Consider the following 9653-nt stretch of genomic DNA (forward strand, 5'->3'; position numbering starts at 1 on the left):
AGGGCAGCATGTGCACACTTCCATTGCCTTCTCCAGTTCCTCTGTGATCTCGATGTCACCACCCTCTCTTTGTTCTGCTGGATCCACCTTATCCAAATGTCTATTGTGTAACTTATTCTGCCGAGGGGCCTGTTTTGCATGATTCTAAAACTATAATTACTTCTAGGGGATCATAATGGGCTTCTCCTCATGACACTTTATAGGACTTTCTGAAATTAAAGCTCTTGCAAAGTGGTAAGGAGCCCAGATTATGGAGACAGAATACCTCTATCTGAATCCCATCTCTATCACTTATGAATTGTGCATCCCTAGGCAAGGTTATTCATCTGGTGTGTGCCTCAGTTTCTCCTGTGTAAAATAGGTTTAATAATATGACCTATTTATTTGGGCTGCTCTGAGGCTTCAATGCTATAATACTCATAATATACTTAAAATAGTGTCTGGAACACGATAATTGCTTTATAAGTGTGAAATAAATCTAAGGGGATAAGACTGTAATAAGCATTTAATATCCTCTTATAGTTACTTCTGAAGGAAATAGTCCTACTTACACTGTCAAATCATAGTTTCTAAAGAAGCTTTCTTTTCTGCTTTCTTCTCCTCTTTCTTCTCAGCCCAACTCCACCAAGAATAAAGACTGGTCTTGGAACCATCAGAAGTGACTTGGAGAATAAATCTGTCATTGATGAGCTATGAAAAACTGTTTTCTCTGTAACTCTAGCTACTTGCCCACAAAATGGGGACAGAAACACCTGGCAAATATCAAATAAAGTAACATGTGTTGGTATAGTTAGGCTTTGTTTCTCCACCCAAATCTCATCTTGAATTGTAATCCCAGGTGTTGAGGAAGAGACCTAGTGGGAGGTGATTGGATCGTGGGGGTGGTTTCACCCATGCTGTTCTCATGATAGTGGGTGAGTTCTCATGAGATCAGATGGTTTTATAAGTATCTGGCATTTCCCTGCTTGCACTTCTCTCTCCTGCCGCCATGGGAAGAAGGTCGTTCCTTCCCCTTTGCCTTCTGCCATTGTGGTAAGTTTCCTGAGGCCTCCCCAGCCATGAAGAACTGTGAGTCAGTTAAACCTCTTTCCTTAATAAATTACCCAGTCTCGAAGAGTATCTTTAAATCAGTACGAGAAGGAACTAATACATGTGGTAAAAATAATCTGCTGGTTCCAGGGTGCCTTACTAAGTGAGCTCTGCTTTTTGCCTTCTCTGCTTCCTTTCTTCATTTCCATTCTCTTCATGGTCCCTTGTTCCTTTATCTCTACTCTTTCAAATCTAATTTTTATCATTTCCTCCTTACAAAATAATTCAAAGAAGAGTTTATAAGATTGAGCCAAAAATCAGAAGAGTATAAAGTCAGGAGTAATCTCATCACTTACAAATAAACATTTGTAAATTGCGATATTTGAAACTAAATGTATTTTAGGACCTGACTCTTGTTTGCAACTGATTTCTTACAATTTTAAATTAAAATATCATTCTATGTTATTGCACTCTTCCTATAGTATAATTTTTTAATTTGATGCCATTTTTATGCATCATATTTTTTGCAAACTATCTCTAATTATGAGATGTGTGGGTATTTTTTTCTAGTTATTCTCCTGCTAAAAATAAGAAGCACAAAAATCCTTGCAGAAATGATTTTTTTCCTCAAAAATCATAATTATTTCCTTGGAATTCCTAGAAGAGAATTTTTAGCATCACATGGAATTTACATTTTTAGAGCTTTGATATACAGTGCCAGATTATTTTCTAGGAAGATTATTTCACTTTACACTTCTCTCAACACTGTTTGAAAATGCACGTTTTCTCCCTAACCTAATCACACTGCCTGATCTTAAAATAAAAATTCGATATCCAGAAAATAAAACAGATGGTCATAATTTACATGTCTTTGCTTATTAATGAAATTGAATATTTTTCATATGTTTATTGCTTACTTTTAAGTCTCCATTTGTAAATTTCCTATTTATATCTTTTGTTCATGTATTTCTCTTTGTCCCTTCGAGCAATATATTATTTTCTTCTTCAAATATAAGGGCTTTTTACGTGGAAAGGACTTTAACCCTTTACAGTCTCATATTTTGTTTTCCATTTATTTCAGTTTACCATTTACTTTTTATTTTCGTTGAGATTTAAGAACACTAAAGTCTTAGTTTTTTGGTGTTCATTTGTTTTCTTTTGTTCTAAGGTTGTTGCCTATAGTTTCAAGCCTGAAAGGGCCTTTATGATCTTGATTTTGTATAGATATTAACCCATTTAGTATTTTCCTTTTTTTTCTTCTCTCTACTCATGTTTCAGGATTACCATAGACAAAAGGCTGAGGCCCCAAAGCCACTTATTTGTGTGTGGTCCTAGAATTAAGAAAGCTGCTAAGTCTGTCCAGCAAAACCTCATTGTGCCATTCTGATATCCCTGACAGAATTTTATGTCAGACATTTCAAGAAGGGAGGTGAATTCATAAGATCCTTAATTCTTAAAACTAAAATGTTTGAAAATATTATGTAGTCGTGTTATTTTTCTGCCCTGCTTAGCATCAAAAGAATTCATTTCCAACTTTTGTATGAGTTTCTGAAGCAGAATTTGGGGAGATTTTTTACTCTCCACAGCCTTTCAAATGTTCACAGTTGCTAGAGAACTGGAAATTAATACATTAGCCCTAATAAGAGATTTCTTTACATCTTATTTGATTTTCTCATCACTCCCTCCTAAGGCAGCTGGAACTGCTCTACTGGGAATATAACTCATCCATAACAAAGAATCATGATCCAAAACCATGGAAGAAAACACAACCAACCACGTTGCTCCATGTACTCTTTGGCTGTGAGAACAACTTTGATTTGGGGGAAGCAGGAGGGTTTTGAGATAGGGTAGCCACAGGGCTGAATTCCAATTCTGTAACTACCTAGCTGTGACCTTGGGCGAGTCTACTTGTCAGAGATCCATTTCCTGAGACAGTACTATTAATACCCATAATAAAACCAACAGTTACTGAGCCAGAACTTTGTATACCTGAACTCATTCAATCCTCACCATAACCCAATGAGGCAGGTACAGTTTTTGTCCCCATTTTACAGCCAAGGAAACCAATGCAGAGAGAGGGTATCTTGCCCAGTCACACAGCTGGAAAGAAGAGGAGCAGGACATGCAAGAACAAGCATTTTGATGATAGAGTCTATGAGCTTAATGTTTCTGAGTGTAAAAACATCAAGGAACACGTTTGCTTGGTGCATTCAGAGAAGGAAGTTGATAAACGTTAGCCCCCTTCTGTCCCTGTGGTGACAGTCTTCCTCCTACCTCGCACAGTGGCAAGCTCGCCATCCACATGAGCCATGCGCTGCATGGCCGTGGCCCCCACGCATATTGGCATGCTGACCCTCTGTCCTAAAACAGAAGTCGACAGATCTGTTTCAGCAACATTCCGGAGCATCCTTGGATACAGCTTCCATCTAGAATTTAAAAATAAATAAATAACATAAAAGGCTTTAGAGTTTCAAAAATATAACCAAAACTTTGACATTACATTTTAGTTAAAAAGAAAAAATGTGATTGGATTTTTTCCCAACAAGCAAATGACTTTACAAAGCTAATGGAAAAGAGGCAATTTTACTGTTAGGATAGAAAGTTAACAGAGGGTAATTAATTTCCCAAGCAATTATTTAAGTATAATTAATATATAATAGTATTCACTCATTTTAGTCTGTACTTTTGTGAATTTTGACAAATGCATACAAATGCATGGTGTAACTACCATCACAATCAAGATCTAGAAAAGTTCAATCATTCCCAAAAATGTCTCCATTTTCTTTTGTAGTGAAACTCTCCCCAATTCAATCCCCTAACAACCACAGATGTATTTTGTTTTTGTCTCAATAATTTTGCTTTGCGAGAATATCATGTAAACAAAATCATACAGTGTGTCGCCTTTTGAGTTTGGCTTCTTTCACTTAACATAATGCATTAGAGATTTTCTCATGTTGTTGTATGTATCAATAGTTTGTTCCTTTTGGTTGATGAATAGTATTCCATTGTACAGGGGCACCATCATTTGTTCAATCATTCTCAAGCTAAAAGACATTTGGAATACCTCCAGTTTGGGGCAAAATTCTAAATAAAGCCACTACAAACATTCATGTATAGGTTCTTGTGTGAACGTAGTTTTCATTACACTTCCCCAATCTTGAAAATCAAGATGGTATACAAATGCGTGGAGTTTAGATTAGAGTTTAAGAAGATACGCTATGTCTAGTTTGTCTCCTTTTTATGTGATCAACAGCAGCTTCAGGCAATTACTTTTAAAATTATAATTTGATTTCTTCAAAATTATTGAGTTATGCTGTATTCATTAAAGTCTAATGAAGAGGGAAGGCTTTTTTATTAGTTTAACTTAACACTTTTCTCAAAAATGTTATTTGACAAAAACTGAAATTTGGGGGTTAAAAAGGTTTTGACTCCTGAAAATTATTTTAAATGACTGTTTCTGTGCTGCTTCTGTGTTGGAATGAAAATTACCAATAAACCAGCAACCAAAAATTCACCGGTAAGATTTACAGGAGAACTAGTTCTCTTTCCTCCTGTTAAAATATATATCTCCTGTTTGTTTTGATTTATTATTCTCCTCATTACTGCTGATTAAAATTGAAGAAAATACAGCCCTATTTCTAATATGCATCAGTATAATAAACATGTTGTTCAGGCACACATATATATCTAACCAGCATTCACCTAGTATTACCTAGATTTAACTCTGCTTCCACAAACAGCATGACTTTTTAGTAAATATAGTGAAGTACGATATAGTAATGCAGTAACTTGAAAAAAAAAAAAAAAAGAAGAAGAAGAAAAAGAAAAAGCCCTTAATTGAAGTGTACTTCCTGTAGCGGAAGAAGAAATTCTGCCTTATGGTGCTTTGTGGAATAGCTAAGGGTCTGTAATCTAACCCCTCCTCACATAATAAAGTAAAAACATCCAGTCCCTGAAAAGCATAATAAAGAAGTTTTACTGTGATTTCTATGCTATTCCTTTGAACATCATAATTGTCATTATTTTATGTCACACCACATGCTCTGTTGCTGAAAGTCTTTTCTTCTTGACGGACCCTCACAGCATGATTCTTTGATCTCCATTTTGAAGGGGGAGAAGCAGAAGCCTTGAAGAGAGTTTTTATTACCAATCATCTCTAAGTGTGTTATTAGAATGAGAGAAAACGATCTTAATAGCAGCCATTGGCAAGCCAGCCTTGGAAGGCATTAATATTTACTTAGAGCTAGAGAAACAATGAAAGCTTTATGAAAAGAACACACAACGCTGCAGGGCAGCAGCTCTGTGTGTGTGTGTGTGTGTGTGTGTGTGTGTGTGTGTATGTGTGTGTGTGTGTGCGCGCGCGCCAAAAGGGACATTTTTAAAGGTCAAATTCCCATTTATAAAGCAAGGCTAAATCCTTCCATCTCCAAACAGTGGCTTTATGCTTGTCCACTTGGTGGCGCAGTCACTTTAATAACTGTGGGTTCTTACTTTCCCTTAAACAGTATTTTCTGTTCTGAGGATGTTACAGAGGTTTGTCAACCAATGCACAAAACGTAATTCCTACGTAAAATTAGATAAAATCAATGGAATGGGAACATGCATGTTATCTAAAGAGTCCTCCATGTTTTGATATTTTTCAAATAGTAATAACAGCAACTATGTCAGATAGCTCACTAGCTTTCCAAGCCTTGCCCAACCCCATCCCAAATTTAAGTAACTTTCCCACAATCATACATAAAATAGCACCTCACCATATTCTCGGACTGTGCTCTCCTGGGCCTCCACTTTGGAAAATAATAAACCGTTTTCAAAGGATAGAAAATGAGATGCCAGAGTAAAGGAAGTGGGGTAAAGATGAGAATCTGTTCACAGGAATTTTGGCCCACCCCACACATCTAACAAGGGCCTCAAATTTAACTTATAAAAAATCAAATGATATACACACTCCTCACAAAGTAGCTGCCCTGTTGAAGGAAGACACCCGTGCCTCACCCAGCTTTATAACTGTATGCTGTTTCTGAATCACACCAACTGAACATTGTGGGTTCATGTTTTATAAGGTGTGTAATACTATAATATTGCATTCCAATTTTCTCCACATTAATTTTTTACTCTAAACAGTTAAAATATATAAAGCAAAAACACCTTATTCACCTGTTGTGGATACTAGATAAATGATTTTGTGACATTTATGCCTATGAGAACACAATGTCACTGGTAAGTTTACATCACTTCTCAAATATTAAAGTGAGAGAATGACATCACTTTTACCTATCTGTTATTTAAAAGAAAATGACGCAATCTTCAGTATCAATAGGTGACGCAGCAGAAAAGAGTTTCCTTTTCTGAAATCATGCTGGCTTCTAAGTGTCCAAATTGTTGAATTATCTTCCATCAATGATAATTTCAGGAAAAAAAGCTATGACACATGTGAAGACCATTGTTGAGAAGGCTACTTTGAATAAATGTGTAAGAGAAACAAATTACTGTTCTTCCTTGAATTAATCACAATCAATTCCAGCCATGTAAAATGTAGCAAGTTGACATTTGCCCTGTTTTGTTATAACTGCAATAAGAAATTTTGTTCTTCTGGGTGGTTCCATTTATTTGTCCTTTTTAACATTTTTTTTTCTATTGCCACAGTAATATTAAAGTCTCAAGTCTTACTGAAAAATATCTCCAAGCAACTGTTGGGTGACACGAGTGGCCCATGTCCCCAGAACTCGAAAATGTGGTTATCAGAGATGAGTACAGAGAAAGAAAAGCTGTCACTGTGAATGACCTTTTGTTGTACTTGTGAGACGGGAAGGTGTATAAATTTTGTAAATGTGTTTGAAATACTCTGACCTTGTATCACAACGGGTTATCTGAGGTTTGATTGTTTTGCACTTTTCATTAGAATCAGAATGTGAGATTTCAGGTTGTTTTCCTTCATGCCACCAACCCAAAGTCTCCACAACCCTGGCAGAAATTCTACTCTTGGTTTCACATGACCAGCTACATGATGCAGTGTGAGGAATCAAGGGTCACCTAGCAAGTCACAAAGCAAAAGAGGAATTGAGATATTAGCTAGGTAACAACCCCTAAAATGTGTCGCAATAAAAACTCAAGTAGTTGATAATAAAATAGCATCAGCTGTCCTCCAAAGAAAGTTGATCAATACTTTTTTTTTTTTTAATTTAAAGCTGAACAAAAGAGAATGATCAAGGTTCATGGGAAAGGTGGCACTGCAAATTCATTTTCATTGTCTGTGTCCTATCCCTAAGTTACTCGGTACACACATAGGATGGGAATACTCACTGGAATACCATGTAATTCATATAAGGCATGAAGCACTTTTCCAGTTCACAACTTAGAAGTCACCAAACTTTCTATGTCTCCCAAAGTTTCTACAATTTGTAGGGTTGCATAGGTGATCCATCTGCCTTGGGGCGTCCCTTTGCATCCTCTCTGAGACCTCCACTTGGCCAACTATTTGGGGCCCATTTTGCATCAATTCAATCCAACAGTATACTGGAGGTTGATAGGCATCCGGTGGAACGTAAGCTCCTATGGACAGGAACTTTGTCTGGCTCACTGCTTTTTCCTCAGTATGTAGTACACAGTGTAGCTCACGGAGACTCCTAATTAGCCCTAGTTAATTAGCTAGCATGGGACAAAGGGAATTAAGAAGTGAGGAAGGCTGTGTATACATGAAATAATCACTTGAGCATTGGAGGCCTAGCAATGCTGAGACACTAACCATATAAATCTGTCAAGGGTCTGAAATTTCCTTGGTTGTAATAACCCATTTGGGTTAAGGTGTTTTCAAGAGACCACTCATAGGCAAATTTTGGTGGACAAAGTTAATGTTGGCCCAAGAAGGGGCATCTTCCAAGAGCAGAAACTTTTAAATGAGTCCAAAATAGTAAATAATGGTGCAGAATTTTAAGCCCCTCTACTCTCAGTCAACTTCCCTTCCCCTGACTTCCCTGGCGTTTGTTGAGCTCATCTGGGTCCCACGCAAAACTTGAGACAAAGTCAAGGCTTGAAAGGATTGGGGAGAGGCCCTGTCCTTCACCCCATCACCATTTTTAGTCTCTACATGAATTTGTGGGTGAATCAGTGCTGCCTACCAGAGGCTACCTTGGCCGGGATGATTTTATTTCTCCTAATTTAAATATAGAAAACTGATTTTGAGTGATTTTGTTGTAGACTAAAGAAGAAATCAGGGAGGAAAGCTGATTGTCTCCCCACTGCATATTTTCTGCCTTTTTGTCTTTAATTTATCACCATCAATGAGTACCCACAATACTGAGTGCCTTTACTAAGAGCCATAATGTTAGATGGATGAGACTGAGTGGAGTGGAGTGAAGGCTCTCCTGTCTTGCTCCAGCAAATAAACCATTTTTTATAACTCAAAAAAAAAAAACCTTTGAAATGATTTTATTTCTTGTTTTTATTACAAACAGAAAACATAAACCATGTCACCCACCACCTTGTGCTTTGAAATATGAAAGTCAAGGGAAAACTAATTTGGGAAGAGAGATGAAGTGCTTTGAAGGAGAGATGAAACAGCAAGGTTGAAAGATTAATGCTACATAGACAAATTGAAATCTAAAGTGAAAGTTTAGACAACAGTGATCAAAATGAATGATAACACGAAAAGCCAGCAGGAAAAGAACATTTGAGCCAACAATCCAATCTGGTTCATCCGGATAAGATGGTTATCTGGCATTTAATGCTGTTTCCTACACCATGAACATAAGCACTTACTGTCATACTAAGAAAAAGAAAAGTCATCTGAATTTATCGCTATTTTTATATGTAGTTAAATTATTGTTATCATACTTCCAAGTGAAGTTAACATAGGGTTGACTCTTGCAGTCAGTTGTTCAAGATTCACAGGCTTGGAATATTTTTTAACAATTTAAAGGCCCAAGATTTCTTACAGCCCCAAGAACTTTCCCCTCTCTACCAAGCCTAAATCTGAACAAGTAATTACACACCACCAATGTAAAACTAGGAGATCTTATTTTGGTACAGTCTTTGTGTAATTTTAAAACATGATTTAAAAAAAGAAATTTTCTTACCTGGAAAATGCTGCAATATTATCAGCCAAAGTTTCTTCATCATTTGCTCCAGACCTGTAATAGTCATATATAGACTTCGGAAGTACTGATTTAGCATGTTGTTCATAATCATTGATACAAACTAGCCGGGGGAGCATTTTCACAGGTTATTGTTATCCCAGATGGAGTTTTTTTTTTTTTTTTTTTTTAATGTATTACTTTCTACATCCTCACTGTTCTGTTATTTGTCAATTATTAATAGACTTTTGCCAAAGTTCAGATTTAGTTCTCTGTTGCTTACATTTAGTGAGCAAACATTATACGCTGAGCCTTTGAAATTTCACTTGTAGGCTATCTTCCAAAGAATACCGAAGTCACACTCTGCCAAAGAACACCGAAGTTGAGGTTGGGGAGGCAGCAGAAGGTGATGATGTGTCTATCACCTTAAAAAGGGCAAAGGAATAAGTAAAAAATTAAAGACTTAGAGGAATACCAGTATGAAACCACTCTTGGTTCAGTTTTGCCTAAGGCTGCTTCTTACACATGGTCTGTGCCTGTGCTGGTTGCTTG

General features: G+C 36.7%; 1 protein-coding gene across 1 annotated transcript in view; it reads right to left on the reverse strand.

The window, feature by feature from the left end:
* Nucleotides 1-9340, reverse strand: part of HAO1 (hydroxyacid oxidase (glycolate oxidase) 1) — a 62022-nt gene extending 52682 nt beyond the window's left edge. Inside the window, exons 1-2 of the mRNA XM_011998545.1 lie at nt 9105-9340; nt 3304-3455 (exon numbers count right to left, since the gene is read on the reverse strand). Of these exons, the coding sequence (XP_011853935.1) occupies nt 3304-3455; nt 9105-9241 (289 nt within the window). The 5' untranslated portion in view covers nt 9242-9340. The remainder of the gene's footprint in view (nt 1-3303; nt 3456-9104) is intronic.
* Between the last annotated feature and the right edge of the window lie 313 nt (nt 9341-9653).

The sequence above is a fragment of the Mandrillus leucophaeus genome, unplaced genomic scaffold (genome assembly GCF_000951045.1).
Source record: "Mandrillus leucophaeus isolate KB7577 unplaced genomic scaffold, Mleu.le_1.0 Scaffold116, whole genome shotgun sequence".
Lineage (NCBI taxonomy): Eukaryota > Metazoa > Chordata > Mammalia > Primates > Cercopithecidae > Mandrillus > Mandrillus leucophaeus.